At 37.4% G+C, this 27,477-nt stretch overlaps 2 protein-coding genes across 4 annotated transcripts in view; both read right to left on the bottom strand.

Moving 5' to 3' along the window:
- Positions 1 to 11,095, bottom strand: part of igf2bp1 (insulin-like growth factor 2 mRNA binding protein 1) — a 31,887-nt gene extending 20,792 nt beyond the window's left edge. Inside the window, exons 1-2 of one of the 2 annotated variants that reach the window (XM_052552834.1) lie at positions 10,428 to 11,095; positions 9,171 to 9,231 (exon numbers count right to left, since the gene is read on the bottom strand). In XM_052552834.1, the coding sequence (XP_052408794.1) occupies positions 9,171 to 9,231; positions 10,428 to 10,602 (236 nt within the window). In that variant the 5' untranslated portion in view covers positions 10,603 to 11,095. The remainder of the gene's footprint in view (positions 1 to 9,170; positions 9,232 to 10,427) is intronic. The other variant, XM_052552833.1, reaches the window with a different exon arrangement.
- An 8,352-nt stretch (positions 11,096 to 19,447) lies between these two features.
- ube2z (ubiquitin-conjugating enzyme E2Z) lies at positions 19,448 to 27,181 on the bottom strand. Of its 2 annotated transcripts, none has more exons than XM_052551366.1 (7): positions 26,535 to 27,181; positions 25,007 to 25,079; positions 23,933 to 24,120; positions 23,527 to 23,638; positions 23,309 to 23,421; positions 22,225 to 22,312; positions 19,448 to 21,174 (listed from the first exon to the last, which is right to left on the bottom strand). In XM_052551366.1, exons 1-7 carry the CDS (start codon positions 26,831 to 26,833, stop codon positions 20,998 to 21,000), a joined length of 1,050 nt encoding a protein of 349 aa, XP_052407326.1. In that variant the 5' UTR covers positions 26,834 to 27,181; the 3' UTR covers positions 19,448 to 20,997. The 2 variants fall into 2 exon arrangements, with proteins under 2 accessions (XP_052407326.1, XP_052407325.1); XM_052551365.1 differs by having other exon boundaries at positions 22,225 to 22,315; positions 26,535 to 27,180.
- Positions 27,182 to 27,477: the final 296 nt, after the last annotated feature.

The raw sequence follows: 27,477 nt of genomic DNA, 5'->3' as shown, positions 1-27,477 counted from the left end.
CCCAAACTTTGAATTATCAAAAAATGTACAAAACTTATATAACAACCTATATTTTCATTCACAAAACATTTATTGCTCATATATAATTGCATTGCTAGAAACTAATCTTTAAATGCCACAAGTATACTCAAGACCTCACACGTTTTGCTTTTCCTTTAAGCACATTTCACAATTTGTAAAACTAATACAAACAAGTAAACATTCAATTTAAAATATAATTTAGTCAAACAAATAAATACATTTCAGTCAAAAAATGAAGGACTCTGAAATGTTGTTGTACAGTTCTTTTTAATGCAGTTTAAAACTAAAGTCTCTGATTACTTCACTTCTCAGTATTTTTATTCAGACAGTAGTTATACATGTTTAAAAAAAAGTTTGAAAACAAATAATACCATTTTAAATGAAACAAAATAAGGTTTGAAAACATTATTCTACCACTTAAAAGGTATAATTTTTTAATTCAATTACTTTGTAAATACATTATTAATTAGTTCCTTTAACCTTTAACCAATAAAACCTTTGGTTAAACCTTTCTTTCAAAGCCAGTTTATTCTTTTGTTACGAAAGGACCTTCTTTTTTGCAAAGTGTGACGTCAAACTCTAATGTTATTTTTTTAAGTTTTAACTCTGAAAGTAGACAACACTCTCCTCTTACCGGTCTTCATGATTTCTCCTCTGTTCCATGTCCTTAAGAAAAATGACTATTAAAAATTACACTGTCTCAGAATCTGTTTTCTTTGTTTTGTGGTTTCTTTGGAGGGAAAATAGTCTTAAGTCTATCCAAAAGGGTTCAAAATTAAGTTAAAAATGCTCAGTAGTTCGCAGAACAACCTTGTGGGTATAAAGCTACACAAAGTAACAAAATCAAAATGTGATTAATTTATTTTCATAACACTTAATACTACTGAATTAAAACTAGATAATAAAAAAAAAATCAAATAAAAATCTAGAGACTTGAACTGCACATTTTTTAAACAAAGCTAACACCTTTTTTTTTTTTTTTGCAGGAGACCTTAAATGTTTTTATTTTATTTAAATCAATTCTCCAGGTCAGCTTGATTTCACAACAGCTTTTGTACTATATTATATCGATATCTGAATGCACAGAAATGACCAGGATCATAAAGTTTACTGAAATGTTGCTCTGCAACCATCACATCTAACTGCATGCAATCAGAAAATATAATGGATAGTAATATATTTCTATATGTGTATGTAATGTATACACTGGTGGCGGCTGTACTCCGCCTGAGAAAGCCTTCGCTCTACACTGCAAGAGGAAGGTATGACTCCATGTATGTCTGAGGGGGACGTTGCCAGCCCCTCCCCCCTTTCTATGCTTTTAAAATGCATGTGTGTGTGTGTGAAGGGGGATAGCATGACCATACCAGCACATGCCTGTTACGAGGCCATGTGATCTAGAGGCTCCATTTTAAGTCATTTGGACTCAGTAAGGAGGAATTGCAATGTGGAGGAAGAGAGGGAGGGGGAGGAAGAAAGAGAAAATAGCAGAAAAAGAGAAGAACAGTGTTTACTGATCTCTGTGGCCTCACAAAGGAGAAAGGGGTACAAGCCATGTACATTCTCGGTCACTTTCATGCTTCTCTAAGGCACATTTTCAGCAAAATAAAACAACTGCAAACTTCTGTTTTTGTGCAAGTTGTTATACTGCTAAAAGAACTTAAAATATATGTGGACCTCACTAATATGAAGGATCAGACTGAATCAAAATCGAAATGACTAAACTAATTCTATCGTAATGCAAACAAACATTTGAGTTGAGTTGTCACCAAAGTATTGATTAGTCTTTTCTTCCCTACATTCAAGTGTGATTTATCAGAAAGTTAAAAATTAAAGAAATTCTGTCCATCGGCTGTGGACTAGATTTTGAAATGTGAGCGCTGGACTCATCTGCAGGGTGTAAGTGGACTAAATGTCTGGACACAGCACCAGAGAAGTAGGCTAAGTAAGAAGTTTCACTGGAAAAAACAGTTATGATAATAAAAAAAGTAAAAAATAATAATAATTAAAAAAAATTGCAGGTAAAACTTTTTTTTTTTTTATGAAATATGTGCATGGATAAATCATGAGGTTAATAACATGCACTCTCAAAATAGATAGTGAATTTGCTTTAATTCTGACTTCAATAGTAGAGTTTTACACTTATAGCTAGCAATGGCGGGTCAGCATCCAATTAATAATTTGCTGGCACACAGATCTCTAAAGCATACATTACATACATACATTATAAAAATGCATACATTATTTATACAAGACAGAGGGGAGATGGTCACTAAAGAGAAAATTAGCTACATCTCCCCTGTTCTAATACATGTGAAACGTTCTTGTTATGATTGATACAGTAGTAATATGATTCTGTAGGACTCGATTCACATCTTCATTTTGCAAGATTTTTCTCCTTTTAAATTACAAACTTAAAAAAAATGTGAAAAACAAAGTGCTTTCAAAGATTCCTCTGTTTATGTTTTTCAATGTATTGGATATTAATTTAGTTTCTAAGTATTTGTAGGTCCAAGGAACAATTATATGCTCAATCAATTCACAAAAAGAGTAGAGCTATTAATAGGAGCTTGTATAATAGAAAAGTTTTTTTTATTATTTTATTTTTTTGGTGTTGGAAGATGATAACATGCAGGCATCAATCATTATGAGTTACAGAAAATTGCCACAAGCCTAATTTTCACCATAGTGAACTGATAAAAATTATTTTGTGGTGAAGTAAATACAGAAATACAAATGAAATTCCTACATTAAATAATTTAATTCAGACAAGAATTAAAAAAAGAAAAGAAAAAGTGTAAATTCAATATTAGTACTCAATTTAAGCTTGTAGAATTTAAAGTTTTAACTTATAAGTATATTTTACTTGGAATTATTTTTTATTTTTACAAAGATTGTTTAAGTAAATATCAAAGTCATGATCCCGCTGTTCCCATCATGCACTTGGGCATGAATAATTAATAAGGACATTTTTTTTCTGTTTTCGAGATGTATTTACACTGTTTAATGGTTGCTTTTGTGACATCTAGAGTAAATTTTCTGCTCAAAATGACCCATTCATCCTCGAACACTATTAACTGATTGTTTCTGCCATTGTGTATCATGCGCCAAGTATTCAGGTCTTGGTGTTCATTCAGTTAATAACTACAACATTGTCTCAACATATTACCTTAAAAAGAATAAGGAGCTGTGATAGTAAGTGAACCGCATGCTTTATTGACATTTTTTTTCAGTGCTATGTTGTTTGAGTAAAGTTTACAAAGAGTTCTTGAGTACTGCAGTGTAAACATAATGAAGTAGAAATGACTCATCAAACTCTAACTGGCCATGTTAAATTGACTTATTATCTAATTTTATATAACTTAGTTAAGTAGATTTTACTTAATTTCATACTTAAATTTTACTTAAAAATATGCCTGCAAAAACTTGCAAAACAAAAATGAAGTACATTTTACTTCTTGCTGTACATGGCCAGGTTTAACCCAATTCCACAGAAATTCTACAGTAAATATTTAGGAAAGCATCCGTTTAAATATGCAATGAGAACTTGAATGAATATTAATCAGTTCAAGTCCCTTGTGTCAACATTCTGTCAACATCACATGTACTATGACCCAGGCACTCAATACATGTTCATTGGTCCATTTGGAGGGGCAAAAAAAGCAGAAAGAAAAATGTAAAGAATTTTTGGTTCAAGGGGCACCCCCGTTCACCAGTGTTTATGATGGCGACGCCTTCAGAACGGTCTGTTCACCAGAGAAATAAAGAGTCATTGGGGGGGGGGGGGGGGGGGGGCAAACAGGGGGCCCATACTTCATAGGGGTAAACCACCATGAACTTTTTTTCCCCTTGGGAAACACCCCTAGTCTCACATCCTTCCCACACACAAACAGTAAAAAAACAGAAACACAGACCTACACGCATTTCTAGACTGTCACACTGCACTGCATTCTCTAGAAATACCCACAATGCTATCTGCACATTCAAAAGAAAACAACAAGGTTAGGTCAAAAATTTACGATTGAGTAATTCTCGTCCAGGACTACGTCAAGCAGCACATTTTTTTTGGAGAAAAAGTCAACAGTTTTAACACAACGTAAACTTATTTTATTCGCGATTAGAGAAGTTAAATGTATGCAGTGCTTACAATTTAAATGAATATGCAAATGTTCTAGATCATTGCCAAAATGTAAGAATTTTACATTTTAGATATGCTGCAAAAAATGAATAAATCTGAATCAGGCGTGACCCTGAAACCCGTCCCACGCTGCAAAATGGCGCCAACCAATGATTGGAACTTCGAGCCAAGTCCCATCCACCTGTTCACGCTGCCTCTGCGGTTAATATATTCATCTTTGAGAGAGGATATCTGACGCCTCATGTCACACATGTGATCAATGGACAAGGAGAGAAAGAAAGAATGTTCTTATTCTCCTTTAAGATTTCCTTGACCATAGAGTGATCAACACTATTGATTTAACTCTTAACGAACAACAAAAAATTTTATTAGGAGACATCTCTCTAATAAACATACAAACAATCACTTTAATCATGTATTGTAGCCCATTTACACATTTGTATGTGTGTGTGTGTGTGTGTGTGTGTGTAAAAGCCATTGAGGATGTGAACGTGCTTGTGGTACTGAGTGCTTGTCCAAAGCTGAGGTAAAGGGACTTCGATCCTTTAAAAAAAGAAAAAGCACAGATGGTTCAAAATAGGCAAAGGGGGAGAGAAGAGGACAAGTTGGTAAAGGGTTAAAATGGGAGGGGTGCTCTTAAAGGCACAACGCACACTTAACTTTCAGCATGTCTGCGTGCCATGAGCATTTTTCCCTTTGTCTCTCATCCTCCTATTTTCCTTGTCCAAAACAACGGTCATTTTGAGAGAATCGCTCTCCGTAACAGCAGAAAAAGGGAAGCCCACAAGGAAGTGCTTCCATGCATTCCGTCCTCAATCCCCACCCCCTCCTCTCCTCCTCTCCTCCTCTCCTCCCTCTTCCTGCTCAGGCAAAATCTGAGAGTAGAATGTCATATGACCAAACGGACAAGACTGCCTGCCTGCACGTTCTGCAGTCCTGCAAATTTGGGAATCAATCAGCAGTGCATGTCTCGCAGCGGAAGGAAAGACAGCCTATGCAATACACGGGGACAAAGCCAGACAGAGCTAAAGTGCAAGCTAGGAAAAGAAAAGGGAACAAATGGCACTCAGGCAAGCATGCTGCTGGGAGAGACAGAGAGGGATGAGAACGAGGATGCCTCACGTGCAGCACCGTCAACGGCTTCTGAGAAACGGCACACAGGTGTTCCTGGCTCCTGATTGGTCGCACCTCCTTCTTCGTAAAAACCCCTCCCCCTGACTTCTGTAGTACTACATTCACAAGCGGAGATGGAGAAAAAAGGACAGAGAGAGGAAAAGGAGGGAGGTAGCAAGAGAGAGAGGACAGAGCAGGCAAGTGTGGCTTCAGACTGCCTGAGCATGCAAAGGCAACACACTCATTTATTTACCCGGCGAAACGCCTCGATTCAATTCAAAGCTGAAGATTTCCTTTTCTCTCTTAAATCCACTTTGCAAAGGTCTGGTGAGATGCAGCTAACTTTAAATGCATACATTTTTATTTAGGAGTTACTTAGCTGTTATTTCAGCCCTGCAGGTTTTTCCTTCAGTCAAAGCAACCAAAGCATTTGTTAGATATGGGACGTATTGTTTAGTATTTAAAACATAAAAAAAGACTATTTACAGCACTCTCTAATTGCAAAACAGCAGACAATTCATTTTTTGTTGTTCTTTAAAAATATATTTTTTATTTATTATTTGAATCACTAATGGATCTGACAGCCAACATGGGCCATGGTAAATGAAAACTCCAGCTTTTAGCAAAATTGTGCACTTGAATTAATAGTGATTTATTAATCACTATTAATTAAAATTGTGCAATTAATAGTGAACTGTCACAATAAAGAATATCCTGAGACAAAAACAGCTCAACAGGGAGAAACTACTAACAATACACACACACATACCCCTCAACAGGTCGTCCCCTTCACTATTTATTAATAAACCTGAAGTACATTTTTACTTCAGTAACATTATGTTTCCCTACTACTCACAAATACACAGGTGCAGTCAGATGATATACTAAACTGCTATTGTGGAAATAATAATTCACTTTTTTCACATTCAAGATCACGTTTCCCAAAATATTATTACTATTGCAATTTGTATTAGTATATTTAAAAACACATATTTCTAACGCATTTCTATACCCACGACACAAATATGTCTTCTACTAGAAGATGGACAAATTTACATTTTTGGGTGAACTAACCCTTTAAGTTCAAAGAATTAGCCTCTGACACAATTTGTCAATATTCATTTTATTTAGAAAGAGAGCAATAAAATGTTGCAGCAAAAACATGTTGCTTTCTGGAGCTTGATAGGTGCTTACAAGGGGAAGGGAGCACGCAGAGTAGCATCTGGAAGAAGGGGGAAGGGCTATTGTTACACTTTTAACACCCAATATTGTCATAAAGGTGTGGCTCTTCCCCTTGTTTCTAAATCTCTCCTGCCCGAAGGACTTCAAAAGTGGCCCATCATGCCATTGCAAATGGCCCCGTCACACCAATGCAACATTACATAAAGCAGGGAGAAACTCAAGGCGTGAGACATGGAGCCGCCCACACAGCTCTATGCACAAAACACTATGGCTTACTCACTACACCCTCTATGGTCTTCACTCTATTCTTTGCACACATTTAACATCAGTTTTACCAACAACTACTTTACATGCTTATTACTCCAAACAACAGAATAAAAATGCTCTTGATATCAGCTTTCGGTGGTTTTTGATGTTATGACCAGTTTTAATTATTTTTCTTTTAACAATAAGACGCATTCCTAGTTTTCCTTATGAGCATTACATAAGACAGACCAAATGTTACCAATCGTAAGGGGTGTGCACTCTGACCCTTCACCCTAAATCTTGTTACTCATCCTTCACTCACACTTCTCCAAAGCAACACAACATGAAACCTGAAGCAATTGAAGTGTGTTCATGCACCAATTAATCAGAAATATATCTATTTGAATTGGACAGTACTCACCAGCACATATATAACACAACAAAGGGTCAAATCAACCTATATGCTGACCTGGGAGTGTACACTGCTCTTTAAAGTATTGCACCACAAAGACTTTTATCAAAATGGCGACGAGTAACAGGTCCACCCTAATTAACATTTCTGATGCATTTTCCACAACTCTTGGTTGTGTTTTGAGTGTGTCCGCGTGCGTGTGTTCGTTCTCGTTCCTTGGAATTTTCAACTCAAAAGAACCACACAACGTCTATACGACTATACGAATTCTGTACGATTTCTATACGAAGTCTGAAATTATCATACGCACACAGGGAGAAAAAAGGTTCCGTAACCTATAAACGTAAATGACAAAATATGAGAGTTTAAGAGCAAAACGCATTTTTAGCAAAAATACATCACCTAGCAATTATATTTAGGATTAGTTCACGGACTAGTAAAACTGTTTACGTGGCGCTATTAAATGAATTTGTAAATATGCATTTGCTCTCATTCATGTTAATGCCCCAGTGCTTTCAAATGGAGCCTTCGACAGAGGGCTACATTGTACGCCATTTTCTCATTTGCTGACGTTGGTCACTCTTCACACTGATGGCGACCCAGTGACACACTATCAGTGCACAGTTGGCCTCCCAACACTAATCACAACGTATGCCATTAACATCTATTAAAAACGTATATCTGTTACAAATTAATTAATAAAAAATACAATAAAATAAAAGTCCGCTTTATCAGTATAAATCTGGAAACACATTAAGCCTCTGCTTCACAAACATGCAAAAAAAAAAAAAAAACAAACAAAAAAAACGGCTACATCATATGTATAGTGTAATATTAAATATGCAAAGCATACGTTCACACAACACGTATTTCACCAGTACAGATTTATGTCTAAAGCGCGTAAAACAGGCGAAAACAGATAGAAAGCGGCCATCAAAACAACGTAAATGTAGGCTATCAGCTGGACCTACCACAGAATTATTGCCACATATATGAACAGCAGAATTTAAAATATTCACTGCAAATTATGTATCTGTATTATTTAGCACACACTGTTGTTTTACTATATAGATTCTCGACAGCATGCAACATTTTAAAACAATATACCATCGAGTTATACCCCAGGTTAACAGGTGTGGCTCTGATGGTTGTGAAAAAAATGCGTTTAGGGTGTAAAGAGGTAAGAAGGAGGGTTGAGTTGGGTGGGGACGAAGGGGGAGACCTTTTTGTTCCACACAAACAGTCTTCTACGCGCCATGCAAACTCCCCAGAACACAAATAAATACATTTCTGAGGATAATTCTAATTTTAAACAGCAGAGTTACACTCTCATATCCACATTTACTCATAACTATCGGCAGAAATACGGATAAATGATATTTCAGACGACACGTCTTTCGAACTGTACAGATTGTGGAACATAGCCATGTATTTAGGATACGCTTTGTTTCTCCAGCGTTGACCTGAAGCGGCGTTCCCTACAAAGTCTACCCTTTAAATATCCGTAACAAACGTACAAACAACGATAGCGTTCCAGAGCGTTTTTTTAAACCCACAGCGTGCTATAAAACTAAATCTGTGTTGCATGAATTGTTTAAAAGAATCAAGCACCGAGGCCTAGGCCTTGCAGTAGGCCAAGGCCTATTCAACAGGGAACAAGTGATTGAAATTGAGATTCGGAGACTAGCATAACATGTTTGACAAAAATGCACGCATATGCACAACGTGGAAACGACTCTCATATAGCGCTGTAGTAACTATGAATGTAACAGCACGTGGTGTAATGCTAAGAGCATATGCCACTTTGAACACCCAAGCAGTATAACATCCGTCACGTGAAAAGAAACAAAGAATAGTCGTATACAGAGAACTAGACTTAAAAAGTAACAACTACTTAACTGTTACAAACAAACACATCGGCAATTTAAGCACACAGCGAAATCATGCTTACACAGTACACATATTTGTATCACCGCCACGACATATTTATATATGCATTCAGCTTTTATGTAATACAGCAAGCAAACACTGTCGAACTTTTAAAGAGAAAGCAAATACCTCTGCTTCTTAGGGACAGAATGTTCGACCTCAATTCGTTTGCCGTGAAGTTCCACTTTACCTGGAAAAAGGAAATAAATTATTATTTTTTTTTTTCCCTTTTTTTCACCCCACTCAAAATGAGACCACAGCTTGCTTAAATGGTCTTAAAACATAACAAATGTGTGCCTAAAATATTTCTATATGTATTTCTCTGTGTGAAGAGAAACGGTGTTTTTACTGTATAACTTGCGTTGCAAAAGGCCTAAACGAGCATTTGAGGTGTTGTGTTGGCAAGGGTGGGTGTTAATGAAAAGTAGCCCAATTAAACTATATATATATATAATAAATGACAAGATTCTTAGGACGCTTTCTGCTCAGGGCTACACTAGCTATTTGCGTCCACTGTATGACAGAATCCATAAGTGTAGGCTATTATTTGTTCTTCGTGTCTAGTTGAGACCTAAGAGGCATATAGCGATAAAAGTAACAGCTGAAGATGAATTAATCTTGACCGTGACTTCAAGTGGTGGATAGTTTTAACTGGATCCTCATCGGCATGGCGACCTTCGTGCTATATAGAACACACGTCACATGCTACATATGTGGAGAATCGAGGGGAGACATATTTTGTGGTCAGTGGGACAGATGCAATGATATATTGTGGTCAGTGGGACAGATGCAATGAAACTGCATGGTTAAAGTCAGCATATGAGAATGCTACATGGACGGATGCGTTTAAGACAAGAATATATTCCCTTAGCATTGTGCCTATTAACTCAAGGGGCTCCAAGAAACATGTTTCATTTTAGCTCCACTGGCCTATTAGCCAAAAGGGGGAGGGGTGAGACCTGATTCTATAGCTGAGCCGGGGTAGGTTGGACTAAACCTAAGGACTGAGCTTTGGAGAACCACGTCCTACAGTTTACAATCAGAACGACGCTAAATGCATAGTTATTTGCTAAAGTAGAATACACTGCACGTTTTAAACCCGTCAGAGCTAAGAAAGCATGAATGCTTTTAGCGTATGCACTCACTCTGCTCTTAAAAGTTCACTATCTCAAGCACCTTTGCACCATAGAGCCTTGCATTGCACTGACTTCAATGGCAAAAAGTAGATACATTGATTCATTTTCACAATACACACGAGATCCCCAGTAAAACAGTAGATTTTTTTTTATTATAAACAAGCAAAACACTTATGGGATGTTAACCAGAGTAAGTTACGGTGGAGAAGCAAACCGGCAACGAAAGGCCCATTAAAATCAATTTACTCACCAGAAAAGGTCTCGATCGCTTTCATTGCCCATTGGTCATCTGGGCAATCAACAAACGCATAGCCAGTTTTCATGAGAAACTGTCCAGAGTATGGGATCTTGTGATCTTCAAAGGTTTTAACCAAGTCCTCCGCGGTCACGTTTTCATTGAGATTTCCAATATATAGCTTGTTCATCGTGGAAAACTGTAACGCTCCCCCCAAAAACAGAAATGAAAATAAAACTTTTCGGCGAAACGCTCTTTAATTTTGAGAAAAAAGGACGCAGACACCCACAGATTACAAAATCATGTAGATGTCAGCCAGTTGGAATTAAAAACTGGGGGTAAAAAAAAAATCTAACTGCAAAATAAAAAGGGGAAAGTTCGACTAACAGTAACGTTGTAGTCTGATTAAGTCCTGCAGGCGAGTGGTAAATATTCTTCACTGTAGCAACCTTTGCGAATTCCCAGCGCGGTGTAGAAATGATATCAGTTTGAATTAAGCTGATGTTTGTTACGATGGAATAGTGTCGAGCATAAAGCCGGATCGGGAGAAATTCTTTCCTCTCGCTGCCCCTCAACCTAAAGCTGTACCCTGCACTGTCACACAGATCCTACCGCTTGGCGATGGCACCGCCTCTAAAACCGAGTCGAATTTACTAAATTTTTTTTGTTTGCAAAGAAGAAACCACGTGGTCTCGGAGTAGCTGGGGAAGGGGCCGGTCCTCCGCGCTCTCTCGTGCGCGCGCGTGCGCTCTCTCTCTCTCTCAAGCTGTGCTTGCTTGGAAAGACAGGAACATTTTCTGTACATTGCACCGTATATGCTCTGCCATGCACACATACAGATTCATACTAGCCCACACATGCTCCAGTTTTACTTATTGCGCTCAACTACACGTTTCCTGTTTTCTTTTAACCTTGTGTGTCTGTATTTGCAAGATTCTCTCGGGATTCCAACGAGACACTGTTTACAGGACAAAAGGCCATTTATTATCATTTTCGATTTTAAAAGATTCTACGTGTGACTGCAACCCCTCTGTGATGTTGCCCGGCTGCTTTTCCTCATCCTTGCCCTTTTCGTACTCCGTATCTTACTCAAGTGGCTAAAGTTGATCACGAAACACGTATTTTGACCCGATAGCCTTAAGACATTGTTAGCTGTAGGTCACGACCAGGGCGGTGAAGTAAAATATTTAATTAGAGTAGTTTTACAACCTAAGTTTATGGCAAACATTTTTGAGGTGGAGTAAATACTAAGCAGTGACACACATATTCAATGCGTGGGTTTTATTGAGACACTGTATCCTTTTTAATTCGGCTCTTGGGAACTCGGCTGCGCGGGGAACGCAGAATCCAGTTTAACTTTAACAGGTCAGCTCCAGCAGCGAGACAGACTTCCACAGATCTCCAAAGTTCTCGCGCACACCTCCATGTCGCGCGGATCCGAGGCACGAGAAGATCCAACAACTGATTCAAAATGTTGATAAAGCAGGGCCTAGCGGCGGGGAACCCGCCCTTCAACAGGAAGTGAGCAACTGTTGCATCGCGTATTGTGTGTGCACGCTGTGTATTATATGTTGCATTCCGAGGATTTTTTCACCAGTTTTCTCGGGTCTGAAAAAATTCGACCTCAAACCCCCATTCAAATGAGTTAAAGGCAAATCAGATGGGAATTTCAAGGGGTTACTTTTGTTACGTGGCTCTCAAATTGTACACGTGGCGGCAGTACACCGGATCTCTGGGAGAAAATGGCTTCCCGTCCATTAAAGCAAGAGTGAGAAGTGATTCACGTCTCGCAAGAACGACATACCGATGGTCCGCAATGATGCGTAATCAAGTGCTATTTCGACCAACGTGTTTTAATGAAACAAGCGCAGATCCCGCTCCATTGATTCATTTAGCTTCCCTAGTGTTGACTAAATCACACCTGACGGGGTCCTTCAGTAACCAAGCATAAGCTCGCAAATATGTCTTCTTTCAAGAATGATTATGATGAGTTGACTATAGATGTGAAGTTGTGTGCATATCCGAATTGTGTAACCCGTCTAGTGGTCAATCACCTTATCTTTTTAATGTCTGCATAAAAACAGGCCACCCCCTGATGCACATACGGATCTTGAGGGTCTCTCGCCAAGGTTTACTATGTAAACAGAGGCTGCTTTGAGGATGACACTCCTTATTTTTATGTTCATTCACCACAATGCATAAACGTATGCTCTTTGTAGTGTCTCAAGGCCATTTGTAGGTAATCCAGTCTGTTCGGTGTAAATTAATTTGAACAGATTCTGTTGTACATGTCTGCGGCAACATCAGCTGACATGCAGGGTTTAGATGTAAAAAGAAATAAAGGTGTAACTGATTTGATGGCCTCTTTTTGCTTAAAAGTTACTAGGTCAAATGCATGTGTAGCCTATATTCTCTTAAGAGCAACAATTAACGCACAACAATCATCTCTTGTGTTGCATGAGATATGAACGTCTTTCCATAGTACTGTTAGACTCAGTAACTGTTGCAAGGAGGTGCACTGTATGGTCCTGTGAAGGAACTGACATGTCGATACAACCCCCTGCGAGTCTGAGATTTGAGATTGTGACCTGACCACACACTGTGAGGGGGATGAGGAATAACTGGTGTGGGGGTAGGGCATCTCTGTTCTGGGTGAGGGGGACCACAGGCATGGAGCTCATCCAGGACAATAAGGAGTTTAGGAGTATGATGTTGCATCAGTGAAATCTGTTTCATGCTATTCCTCACAAAGTGTTATGCTCATAAAACTAAATAATTATTTTGTTGATAGCAGTAGGTTTAGATACTATAGAATATCAAATGCAAGTGCTTTGTTTTCTTTAGCGTCATGTTGCATTTAGCAATAAGGCTCTGGATCTTACTCAGAGGAACATAGTGTGGTGGGAAGGAAGTTCTGAATAGAAGCAAGAATGACTCTAAGAATAGTGTCAACATTTTTATTTACAGTTTACATGCTATTCAGTCGATTTCTGTAACTCAAGGTTACTTTTCAGAGAAAATAATGAAGGCTGTAACCAAAAAATCTGAAAGACACAAAGTAACAAAATTAAACCTGACAAACAAAGCTGAAGTTATTTTTGGTCTGGCCTCATATAGTTCAGGGTTATCTGATTGGCTTACATGCCTACATATGTAATTGAAAGGTAAGTTTCTGCTTTAATTCTAATATTTGGAAAGCAACATTTGAACACTGGAGACCAGAGGCAAGGTCAGTCTTAAACAGAAATGGTTTGTAGCACAAAAACATTGTATTTTTTTTTATGTAATTGGTATATATGCATTTTTAATAAGCCTCTTTACATACAAAAAAAAAAAAAAAAAGAGAAATGTTGCACAACTATACGAAAAACCTAAAGCCACAACAAGTCTCTGTGTCAGTGTGGAAATAGGGACTGGAATACAACATCATTGCACATTAATTACTTTATATTGTATGGTTATTATAATACAAAATTAGACCTTAAGTTTTTTTGTATAACCCAAAATACATTTTCATTTTTTTTTTCATCACAAGGAATGCATAATATTATGCATATTTATGCAACCCACATGATCACCTTTTCCAGAAGAAAGTCTGAGTGTGAAAGAGGTAAAGACTTCATTACTTATGTTTTCCTTGAATGCTTCCATATTTGTTTTCTTGCTTCTTTTGTATCTTCATGCATCTATATACAAATCTTGTCATGGAAGGAACTGATAGATCTTAACAATCTTTATTAACTTTTCATTGTTTTTAATCAATTCTACATCAAATGTAATAAACTGACTGAATTTGAAAACAAATAATTTTGATAATTAATCATGAATTAAATCTGACTAAGAACTGGTGTCAAGTGTCTGATCATTTTTAGATACTGGATAATTGAGTAGCACTTCTTTAAATTAGACAATTAACAGAGAACTGAATCCATTTAAAATAGGAGTACTTTTAGTTTATTTTCATACATGCACAAATACAAGAACACAAATGTTACAAAAAGTAATCCAAACTCATTGATAGTTCCAGCATTTATGTGCATGCATTTGCAAGAACAAAAATAACAGCAGAAGCAAATCTGATTTAAAGTTTTCAAAGATAGGATTTTTTGTTTTTTGTTTTCCTTCTTTAAATACCTTGTAATAATGAAGATTAAAATTCCAATATAAACCAATGCAAACAGTTTAATGCAACTTTTTATTTATTTTGACAACCTGTTACATCTGTCTCATACAGCATCTGCTCAAAATCATGTTTGGACTATTTAAATACTGGCAAAGAGTGATGCTATTTCTGCCCTCTTGGAGGAAGTTGAGAATGATTGTCAGTTCCCTGTCATTTCCCATGATGCAACTCAAATGATGTGAGACCCTCTCTGCTGTCTTAGCAATAACACAATATAATCTGTGTTTGTAAAATCCTGTAAATCCAGCTTTATTAATCTAAGCAGTAAGCCCCTATGAAGACCCAGCAGTATGTTTAGTGTGTTTCCAACTTCTGAAACAGTTTTGTTGCACAACTTCTGAACAAAACTGTTTCAACCCGTCTTCTCTTTTATTTCTATAATAACTGTAAACACATAGTCTATCTAAAAATATTTCCAGTTTGTAAAAACATATAAACTAAACTTTTTACAATAGATTTCTCTTTAAAACCCACTCTCTTTTAATGCAACCCACAATAAAACAAATAAATGTGGGTTTATAAAAATGTTTTATTTAAATGCTGTGTGCAAATAAACAAATAAATAAATAATATTACAAGCATTGTTTCATTTTGCATACATTTCCAGTGATTAATAATAAGCAGCCTATACTTGATATGATCTATCCCCTCCCGATAAAATAAATTTCTGGTTTCCCAGTAAAGTTTCTCAAATCTAATAAGTTAAAATATGATGTAACCTCCTAACAAAATAAGCCACTGAAGTAAATAAGATACTTCTTTCTGTTATAAACACATAGTGTACAAGTTTAAGTGTAGAACATATTTGAAGCTTTTAGGAAGTCAGTCATTTCCAACAAAAACAAAATAGTTAACAGCACAGCACAACAAGCTAATTTAATTGTTTTAAGTGTGCAATCTGAACGCATAATACAAGCACATTAAAACATAAATAATCAGCAAAATTAAACATACCACTGCAATATTAATCATGCAAGCCTTTGTTTGAAAAAATTAATTTAGTTAACAAATTAAAAAAAGTGACTCAGATGGAAAAAAAAAGTTTGATGTACCATCACACAATAGGACTAAACAAGAGAAAAGAAATTAACAAGAAAAGAAAGAAAAAGAAAGGAAGAAAGAAAGAAAGAAAAAGAAAGAAAGAAAGAAGGGAATGATCCTCATTTAATGCAGACGCTGTTGTTGAACTACCTGTCTGATTCTTATCATCGCTTCCTCTACTGTATTAAACTTCTCGATGATAATACACTGATTATTCGATATCCGGTTTTCGAAAGACAAAGAAACAGATTTTATGACCAGCAACTTGAAGCTAATATGCGGTTTTTCACAAAATGGAGAGGGGGAGGGTGTGTCCAATCAGAGAAGAGTTTCGCCTCTAAACCGGTGACGCAAAGAACACACCCCCGCGCGCACAATCTAAACAATTACACTCGCCAGTTGTTGTACTCCCCTCTTCCATATACACATACGACTTACGCTTCAGTTCACGTATAGCGAAGTACGTGCTTTCTCCACCAGTCTTAAATCATATTAACATACTGAGCGACTGAACACAATAAGCAATTTTTTTATTCATTCAAGCGAGTCAAATGCGCCTGATTTACTCTTAGAGAGTGAGAGAGAGAGAGATATCGCGCGCGCGCTTTGGGAGACGAGCTGTGGTTGACCCTCATATCACAGATCTAACTTATCGACAGTTGTATCGACAGTTCTCCGCATCAATTCGGCAAACTACAGACTATATTTAGCTCTCAAAACGATTTCAAGAGACCCACAACTGCAAGATGTTGGTGTTTTAAGTACATCATGCCTTGTGGCTGCTTCCACCAAGCGGGCATTTTGAGATAATGCATGTTCCGAGGAACTGAGACGCACGTTTGTTCACTTTAAGTACATTTTAACTTGCATATTATCATATATTTATGGCAGATGATTGCATGGACCATATGAAGCTCCATTAACTGAAATCATTTACGAGACGGATAAGATCTAATATCAGAATGCAAGCGAACATAGTGACATTTTCATATTATTGTGGGAGCAAATTCCACAAAGATGGATCAAGACTGTATAGGTCCTAGGTTACAAACCATAATGAATTTCGTTTACTCGAAGCTTCTGCCAGATTGATGTCACGTGGGACATGAAAACTGTGTTGTTTACCAGACGTTTCAGTCGTGATGTGTCACTTGGATGTGACAGGTAATGTTGCAACAGAGTCACACATGACTGATACTCAAAAGCTCGTGCAGGCTGCATTGATTTAATTGATTTGGTCAAGTGCACCAGTGCTAACCGACAAAGACATAGCTTTAAAGATTTTCCATAGCCTACATTTATAGGGATTTTCAACGCAACGAAACTGGAAAACAGCGCAACAAAATAAAACAAAATATCGCATTAACACCGTGTGCTTAATTCGTATCCTATAATTTTCCAGCATAGCTACAAATTAGATTGTATATATTTTACCAATAGCTAAGATTGATATTTACTTCCAGCACGTTTAAAGAAAACACATAACAAAGACGAAAACGCTTAAAATGGCACACTAAATGATATACATTGCAAGTTATAAAAAAGTTGCATTAGTTTATACCAACCCAGACCGTAAACAAGACCAATCGAATTATTAAACTCTGTTCTGCGTGCGTAACGAGTTATTAAAATGATTTAAAGATGCAAAGTCAGTCTGTTACAGCAACCAAGATGTTTAGCTCTTTGTATTAATTGTCTGAATTAAATAAACAGTTTGCTAAAACGAAAGACCAAAGTCAAATCGAATCTGAGTCAATCAAATGACTGTTCTGAAGTAAATAATGTCTTATAGAAAACAAATCGTTCTGATGAATGAATGAATTCAGTGAAACTCAAATTGTTCATAATTGTGCGGTTTTCAGTAGCTATAGCCTTATAACAATTTTGTAGTGTAGATAACAACATCATACCGCACAATGAATTAAATGCCTTCTTCTTTAAATTACGCAGCATAAAGACCACTGAGAAACCATTTTCATCTGTTCAACATCTAACCTTTCCTCGTGACTTCCTCTGATTACTTCCTTTTAAACAGAACAGGCTGTTGATCACCTAAATTCGAGGTTTCCCCGGTTTCTTCCCCATCGGGATGAGTTATTTGTTGTCATGCTCAACTTTTGTGCTGCTCTGCATGGTCTCGTTGATGTAGTCAGTTGGTTAGTTTGGTCAGTTGTTTTCTGATGAATTTACGCAGGGTGGAAATGTATGTATCGTGACGTCACGAAACGTCAACTTTCACCGCCCCTCTCCCGAAATTCAAATGTTGAATATATAGATGTGCTATTGTCGTGAAAGAAATCCTGCACAAGCGAGTCATGTGACAAAATCAAAGACCAAGACGCTCCACTGACCACAAAACCACTCATAAGGGTCAAATTGTATATCATTATACATCATCTGAAAGTTCAATAAATAAGCTTTGGTCTGATGTATGGTTTATTAGGATCGGACTATATTTGGCTGAGATACAACTATTAAAAAATCTGGAATCTGAGGCTGCAGAAAAAAAATCTAAATACTGAAAAAAACCATCTTTAAAGTTGTCCAAATGAATTCTTAGCAATGCATATTACTAAGCAAAAATTAGGTTTATTTTTACGGTATGAAATTTACATAATATCTTCATGCAACATGATCTTTACTTCATATCCTAAAGATTTTTTGAATAAAAGAAAAATCTATAATTCTGACCCATACAATGTGTTTTTATTACAAAAAAAATACCCCAGCGACTTATGATTACTTATTATATTAATGGTGGATGTAGGCAAAAGATATAATTCAGAATAGGCCTAAATTTAGTGTAGTGACAGCATATGTAGAAATGAAGAGAAACTAATTTATTACTCCAATCCTAATGAAAATTTGAAAGCTTGAAGGGTCCATGTTTTCTTAAAACCAATTATTGTAAATACAACGCGTTTCCGTTTTCAAAGATAGCTTTACAAACTAATCTTTTAACATTTACCAGATGAGGTACATGTATGGCAGTTCCTTCAAGAAGAGCTACAACTCTTCACGGATGCTTTTTTACTACAAATCTCTTCATGTCTTCAGTTATGTTCACTTTCAGGATTCATGTTTGAGATCAGTTTGCTTCAACAGGTTTGACCCAGGAGGGCACAGACAAAAAAAGGAGAAAAGTTGTTAAAGGTGTGATATCTGTTGCATAAATTTCATACCCTTTTCTGTGGCGCTTATTGTGTTTGTTAGTAATTCTGTGCTTACTGTTGTTTTTAAGAGTGAAGTGTTTAGTTAGGGGACGTTACATTAAGATGTTTTAGCTGATCTTTTCCTTTACCAGCGAGAACAGTGGCAATTCCTGTTTCACACTGGTTTACAGTTTTCTTCATCATAACACAGTTAGCTCAAGGTCTGTGGTGACCAAAGCTACACACTATCGCCCCCTAACGACAGTTCCATATATGAACTCTATTATCAAAAAGATTTTTATTTTATTTTTTGGCAAACCCTGTATAAAACTCTATAAATGTGGTCATTTCTAGCCCGTTTTATTAAGCATGTTTAACAATTCATAAATGTTTAAAGTCTGGTACTTTTGTAGATTAAGATGATCCCACATACAGCTAAATGTGCTAGAAAAATCAGAATGCATTTACTTTCTAAACATCTTATCATAACATTTCTGGAAATAGACATGCAAATATATATATCTCAACTATGGACCTATCTGTTAAAAATGCATAAAATCAACATGTGAACTTCAAAAATACACTCTTACTGCCCCTGCAATTTTGCATGATTAAAATAGTAAGTTGATGAAACAAATGAAATCCAAGAGAGGCACAAGTAATCAGAATCAGATTTATATATTTTTTTCTTATTACAGTTGCAACAGATCGATACATTAATTATTCACATAATTCATTTTGCTAACAAGGGAAAAGCGTTAGTACATCAAGTCAAACTCATAGCCAGGGAACGGTTTCCTGTTGCAGGGCGTTCTAGAAGAGAAACTGTTCATTCAAACCAAACAAATCAAGCAACCTAACAAAATATAATGTCCTAGACCAGAATATATTCTCTCACACTTAAGAGAGAGATCAACTGCATCAGAATGATAGCGCATGCAAAACCTCTGAACTGTACTTAAGACCCGCTGGAGAATGCAAAACTTTGTCAAAAGTGTTGTTTTGTGGTTCACTTAATAGAAGACCATATGCTTGTCCATAAATAAAATGCATTATAATTGTATATGCATTATATAACATGTATAAAAAATACTAAAGGCTGCCAGTCTGGTTGTGTTTAGCATGCTGTGGAAAACTATGTGCCTGCTATTTAAAGGGATGGATTGCAATAGATTTTTGCTAAATATTTAGGAGCATAGATAGTCATGAACCATGGTGTCAAGTAACGGTTTCTCCAATCCGTGCGAGGCAGCTTCATCCTGTTGCATATGAGGACACCAGTGGCACAGTATCCCCGGTAAAGAGAAGGACATTTGTAGCAGTATCGAGGGACACTTTGAGCGGAGGCTGGAGTGGAATTGCTGTCTAAGAATTACAAGTAAAATAACCAAGAAAAGGGAGCAAAAGTTAGTTTCTAGTCTGTTGGAAATTCAAGGTTATTCCCAGAACAATAACAGAAAAGATGTCTCATTTGACACTGACAGATCGAAGTTCACCAAACAAAACTATTTCCAAAAAGTCGACGACACTCAAAAGGCAACCGTTCCCAAAAGGGCTCGGCCGGCTGCTGATGCTTTCACCAGTTCAACAGCATTTTAAGAGCATTCAAATAAAACTTCTCTATGGACGGTTACATATACTTATTTATTTTTTAAAGTTGCATCAGTCTTAAAGTGTGGTATTCAATTCATTATCAGTTTGGATCTCAATTTATGTTTTAAACAATTTCGTGAGTGAAATAATGTTTTAGGAACTAAGTGTGTATTTGCAAGTAAAGCGGTTTGTTTTAAGAGTGATTTTATCATCATCATCATCATTAATTCTTCGACTTATTTTTTCTGTTAACTCTACACTGGACGCAGGAAGGGTCAGAGAAACATGCACTCAAAAAGCTGAGGCTGTGATGACCGGCGTATACATCTTTGTCACTTACAAATGTACACACATACATCTATACACCTCATTCCCCCTCTGGACTGAACCTCTCCTCCATTAGAGGCAAAAAAAAAAAGAAGAGAAAAACAAAAGGCAGTCATTGGCCAACACACAAGGAGCAAGAGGAAAATATTAACCAATGGGATGAGACAGAAACTCTGTCCTCTGGTATTTCAGCCCTCCTTACATCGGTGCTCGCTTGAGAGGCGTCCGGAGCTGCAGGTAAAGGGGAACGGTCTAACCTTGCTGGCTTCGCACCCTGAGAGAGGGCACTCTAAGGCTGTGAGCTGCCCTGACTGTCCGGATCGGTGCCGGAGGAGCTGGTGTCTGAGTCAGAGTCACCGTCGTGGTCCTCTGGTGGGCACTTTTCCCGCAAGCGCCTCTGGATGGCTCTGAGACGGGTCAACAGACCCTGGTAGTCAAAACGACCTCTCTTCTCCCCAAAAGGATCCTGCAAAAAAAAAAAAAAAAGGGAGGGAAGAAACAGGGCATTTAGGATATCTAACCAAACTAAGGTGCAAAGTACCAAAGTGGATATAATAATAAAAAAATAAAATAAATAAATAAATAAAAAAATAACCCCCAAGTATGTATTTGTTATATAATAATATATACACCCCCATTCAACAGTTTGGCAGTATTCCATTTCCTTTGAAAGAAACAAATACTTTAGTTCAGCAAGAATGCTGTGAATAAACTTATCACATTTACAATGTTATGACAGATTTCTATTTTCTTTTGAACTTTTCTTTATTTTTTTTATCCTAAAGAAATGTATCTGTCGGAACTAAAAGTGGTCAAGTATTTAACGGTTTTCAATATTGATAAAAGAAGAGCAGCTTTTTGAGTAGCAAGTCATCATAGACTGATTTCTAAAGGGTCATGTGATACTGAAGACTGGAGTAATGCAAAAGAATTTGCTTTGCATATGTGTGTGTGTGTATATATATATATATATATATATTTTTTTTTTTTTTTTACTGAAAACAGTTGTTTTAAATTGTAATAATTTTACAGTTTTTACTGTATTTGTGTGCAGTCAGGATAAGAATAAGAAAGCAATAAAATGTAAACAAGTTACAATCACTGATCTATAATAGATCATTTAAACAGATTATACAATATCATAACACTATAGAAAAGATGAGAGCAAATCACACAAAGACAATAAAATTAAAGCAGCTGAACAACAGCTCGGTGCGGCATGACTACAAAATTCCTGAAAGCTGATTGATAGCGTGACTTGAGGACAATAACACCTCTGTAAATCCCACAGAACCGGCTGCTGGCGAACAGAAGCTGTGCGGAGTGATTCGGCTCAGCTCCGCGCTCCGAGGCGTGGAAGGACGTCAGATTCTTTGACTCACCGCAGCGAACAGGAATGTCACAATGCTCAGCGCTTGCATAAGGTTATACTTCTAATGCTAGGATGGCGATCAAGATGACAAATAATAAGGCACAGTGGGAAAAGTAGCAAAGCAGATTTGCAAACAGTCATCACCTGCATGTTCTGTCCTTGGAGATGCAGATGTTCTTTGCAGACCCCCTCATAGAAATCATAGTACTCCAGGAAGGATTTCTCCATCACGCTGCTAGGATGGAAAAACAATGCTTTTTATAAGGGTGTTCAGTAAAGAGTAATAATCAATGCACTTTTTTCAACAGAGACACTGACACCCAAAATTACCACATTCAGGCTATACATTTATTTTTTACCAGTATGTGTTTACCTACAACCTTTGGAGCTGCTAATGCAATGATGCTCTACCACTGAGCCAAGGGAACAGGAATTAACAGTTTAATTTAGCTGAAAACATTAATAAAAAAAAGCTATTTAAAATTGAAGAAACATTCAAATAAAAAAAAATTGCACAAATATTTAAACTACATGTCCACTTCTTAATCGCATAATTATGTTTCCACTCCAACCATGCTAATAATCAAACTTGTTTTCATGACAGCTTTATTCAAACATACATTAACTGATGAAGACAACAGGTTTATGAATATTTATTCAAGTATTTATTTATCTATCAAAATGCTCCTCTTCGCTCTTTTCAGTTCAGCTGACTAACCGGTTTATGGACACTGAATGTCTTTCCTGAGGTAAATGTAACATTGTAAGCAGTTTTACTGACACATTTTTGGCCGCTGAAACACTCACCGAATGATTACTTACAGTAAATTTCAGTTTCCTTCAGCATACCATCTGATGTTCATGAATGTTTATTTTGTGTTAGTAAAGCAGAAGAGATGATCCATTCATGCATCTACAGCCATCTGTTACTTTACATCAAAAAGCGGCAGATTTCTTTTTGTATTAAATGAGAAAATAAAAAGAAATTGAAAGCTATTCATTAACAATGAGAAATCAATATTATTAATCCGGGCACTAGCACAAAAATAGACACTCACACAGTCAAAAGTGTGTCGAAACGCAGAAACTGAAAATTGCAGGACGAAAATGACTGGTTGCTAAATTTTGGTCCATCACTAACAACAATACTTAGAGAGGTTTGGTGTGGACTACAAGCGCTTTAAAAATTACCCTGATTATGCACAATGTTCAAGGGATAATCACTCACCACAAGGCCTTGGGACACGACACTTTGCCCTCGAGCATATCACACACTGCAACTCGCATGGTCTCGTGGCGGATGCACTCGTTATAGTTCTTGCTGTCTCCTGGATGCCTTTCCTAGCAAACAGATGAGCAGTCACAGTGTTCAGAATAAAGCACAGATTACAGGAGGGCCACATCAAGGCTTTAGATACTAAGAATGCATTGTGGGAGCTGTAGTACCTGCTCAAAGCCTGGCTCATTGTGGTAAGGGTTCTCTGTCATTAGGGACTGTATGGAGATGAGAACAGAGGAGATGCTCTGGGCGGGACTCCACGCTGGACCGGTCCAAGTGCTGTGGAAAGAAACCGCGATCAAAATCAGGATCACAACAACGACGATCAAGCTAGCTATTACTGTTAACTATACTATTATCATTCATTCACAGACAAAAAACAAAGTGATTTCTACAATATTGATCATGTCTCGTTTTCATTATGGATGTGATGTGGACTCTACTGTCACAGGATTAGAATAAAAAAATATTCAAACATATTGTCCTTGGTGTAAGCAGACCTCAGTTTGGGAACTAAAAGTGGTTAAGTAAAATACACGTGTGACTCCAATCACAAAAATAGATCACCCTTACCCAAGGATGCTGAGGCAGACTTTGCCGTTGCGGTAGAAGTTGGGGTTGAATCGAACGGTGTTGTGGCCGGTAGTGATCAGTTTGACCCGTGGAGGGTGGATGGGATAGTCAGGGGGACAGCGGAACAGGAAGAGGAAGAAGCCTCCCTCATATGGTGTGTCGAAGGGGCCGGTGATGAGGGCGTGAATCTGTGGAGACACGAGGAGGAGGAGGACGGCTTAATCCAAACCACTGCAGCGACCTCCATGACTTACTGTACTACATCATCACCCAATACTTTCACCATTTGTTCATTGAGGTTAATGCTAATTTTATACCATTGTTCATAGTTAATGCATGCTTGTACATAAAATGTTAAAAGCATTAATAAAAAATGCAAACAAAAAAATAAGGGCTGCAGCCCTGCAGAGTTTAGCTCCGACCCTAATTAAACCCAGCTGATCCAGCTAATCTAATCATTTAGGCTTATTTGAAAACTACATGGTTTGGGTTGGAGCTGGTTTAGAAGTTTGGGGTCAGCTCAATATGTTAATATTTTTAAAAGAAGCCTTCTTATGCTTACCAAGATTGTATTTATTTGATCAAACATACAGTAAAACAGAAACCTTATACGATTTTACAGTTCAAAAATAACTCCAGTGGTGGCTAAACTGAATTTTCATCAGTTATTATCTCAGTTTTCAGTGTCACGCGATCCTTCAGAAAATGCTAACTTGGTGTTTAAGAAATGCTAGTTTTTTAAATCAGAATCTCTTTGATGAACTGAACCACAGTTGTTTGAAACATATTTATGTAACAATATATGTCTTCATGGTCACTTTTGATCAATTTAATTCATCCGAGCTGAATAAAAGTATTAATTTCTTTCAAAAAGAAAAAAAATCATACTGACCCTGAATAAGATAAAAAAAACTGTAAAAGTATTGTCCATGTAACCTAATACTTTAACTGTACACATGCAATTAATGCCTTCATTGTTTAGTACGAATAAAACAATATAAAGTAAGGATCGAGGGAGCAGAGAGCAGAAATATCACCATGTGCAGTGTGAGGGTAAAGTGTGCCGATGCTTACCTTGGTCATGTCATGAGGATCAGGAACCACAAACATTCCTGGAGGAGGCTCTTTATAAATGGACATAATGTCTCTAAACGAAGGACAGAAGAGCAGGGTATGAGAAGACGAAATGAGGAGGAAGCAGAGCTCACAGAAATACCCTACCGAGAAAACCATCAGATCACTGAATGCCTGGATTAAAGAGACACACTTCACATGAACATAACGGACTCTGTGTCACCAAGTGCCTTCGTCTTGTGTCCACATCTCCATTATTAGTCCTCCAGGGACATCTATCACTTCATGCCCAGGACAAAGTCACTGCCAAGTGATAATTCCCCCGAGTGGCAACACTGTGTCTTGTAAATACAGTCGCCTATGACAGATGAATCTGCTTGCAACATGTGGCTGGAGAATGTTTCGATACCAGGAGAGTGGAGAATGCCTGCTTACTGGAGCAATATTTTACAGATGTTCAATAATCTTTTCTAATTAAGAAGTTCCCTGTTCTACTGATAAATGTCATTATTTGGTGGTTTTCTAAAGAAAGGTGCCAATCAAAAAAATAACAATATTCATTATGGTTACATTACATTTAGTAGACACTTTTATCCAGAGGGACTTACAAATGAGGGCAATGGAAGCAATCAAAATCAACAAAAGAGCAATTATATGCAACAAGATAAACATATATATGAAATAAAAAATGTATATATAATAAACATATGCATAAAAATTCAAATCAATATACAATAAATAGCTAATTTTGTGCAGCAGGCATCACTTCTCAAAGAAAGAAATACATACCCAAGATGAAAATGTAATAATAATGGTTCAAAAACTGTATGTATATAATACTTTCTATAAAATAAATATATACATTGTGCACCCACTTGCGTGTGACCCTGGTCCACAAAAGCAGTCTGAAGTAGCACAGTAGTTATATTTGTAGCAACAAAACATTGAATGTCTCAAAATTATCAATTTTTCTTTTTATGCCAAAAATCGTTAGGATATTAAGTACAGATCATCTTCCATGAAGATATTTTGTAAATTTCCTACTGTACATATATACAAACTTAATTTTTGATTAGTAATATACATTGCTAAGAACTTAATCTGGACAACTTTAAATGCGATTTTCTCAATATTTAGATTTTTTTCCTTTTTTGCACCACACCTCATTCTAGATTTTCAAACAGTTGCATCTCGGCCAAATATTATCCTATCCCAACAAACCATACATCAATGGTTTAGGTTCTCTTAATGGTTTATTTACATCAATGGTGAATCATTTATTCAGATTTCAGATGATGTATAAATCTCAATTACAAAAACATGTACCCTTACGATGGTTTTGTGGTCCAGGGTCACATACATAATGTGCCGAGAATCAAAAGCAGTTAAAACGGTTAGTTTGTGTTAAATCGGGAGTCTGTGTTTATTCAGGCTTCGGGACAAACAATGCTAATGTCACGCTGCTTTACTTAAAGATGTCTTACATTTCCCAAAACAGATATAGCTCTACATGACAGCCCAGCGTTACCTTTTTATCCGGAGGATGCACTGCTGGGACGCCTTCTCGTTGTCCCAGTCGGTGCTCATCGTGGGATCCCAGGAGGTGGCCTGGATTTGGGACAGGAGGCTCGCTCCGGCCGGGACCCCTGACACGACACCGGTCGGCAGGGACGGAGGAATGGCTACCACGGGCACCGAGGGCTCGAGCAGGCCGGTGTCTGCCGGAGGCGGCGAGGCTGAAGAGTGTCCCGGGAGGGAATTAACCAAACTCGCGGACAACTGCGCCCCCACAGACCCGTTGGCCTGCTCCCCGACGCTATCCGCCATCGTCGATGAACGGAGCGAGACGCTGTCAGATCAGTCCGTGGACAATGTAGTTTCTGTTTCTCCTAGCTCGGAGTCAAGTGGAGAAGGAGGAGGAGGACGGCAGGAAGAGATAGATGACTCCTACATACTCTCCTCTTTCCCCTCTTCAGACCTCAACGATAACAAACTTAACGGCGAAAGCAGCGCCGATTTTAACCAGTTTTCCGAAGTAACGTTAGCTGAGCTTAGAGACGCGTTTATCAGTCGCATCGGTGAGTAACTGAGTCTAAACGTAGTTTCTCTTCGTCTGGCCTGTTTATCGGCGCTGCTTCATGTCCTCTCACTTCACTTCCTTCTCGTTTTGAAGCAAACAGTGCCATCTAGCGGTGCACTCCTACAGGAGATTCAGGATTCAAACGATTCTCTCGGGATTTATCTGGTTAACAAAACTCTAAATAACGTGTCTTTGAACTACATGTCAAACGGTTATAGGAAACAGTGCTATACGGTAACCATTGCTGGTTCATTTGGAGCCCAACAATAACTTGAGGTTCATGAGTCGTATTAGTTGGTAAGTGTTTGATTCATTAAAAAGACGGGAGTCGCTATTTACTCACCGATTCATTTCAAACGAATCAGTTCGTACGAGTCATTTGTTAGCGATT

The sequence above is a fragment of the Carassius gibelio genome, chromosome B3, assembly GCF_023724105.1.
Source record: "Carassius gibelio isolate Cgi1373 ecotype wild population from Czech Republic chromosome B3, carGib1.2-hapl.c, whole genome shotgun sequence".
Taxonomy (NCBI): Eukaryota; Metazoa; Chordata; class Actinopteri; order Cypriniformes; family Cyprinidae; genus Carassius; species Carassius gibelio.
This window is presented reverse-complemented; position numbering and strand designations above follow the sequence as displayed.

Bases quoted from the DNA above. Each gene is read 5' to 3' on its own strand.
- ube2z (XM_052551365.1), bottom strand. From the start codon at position 26,833: ATGGCGGATAGCGTCGGGGAGCAGGCCAACGGGTCTGTGGGGGCGCAG. The intron at 23,639-23,932 runs GTAAGGGTGATC...TTCTTTCCACAG, and splicing joins GTCTGCCTCAGCATCCTTGG to CACTTGGACCGGTCCAGCGT. The intron at 22,316-23,308 runs GTGAGTGATTAT...TTTCCATCCTAG, and splicing joins TCGTGTCCCAAGGCCTTGTG to CAGCGTGATGGAGAAATCCT.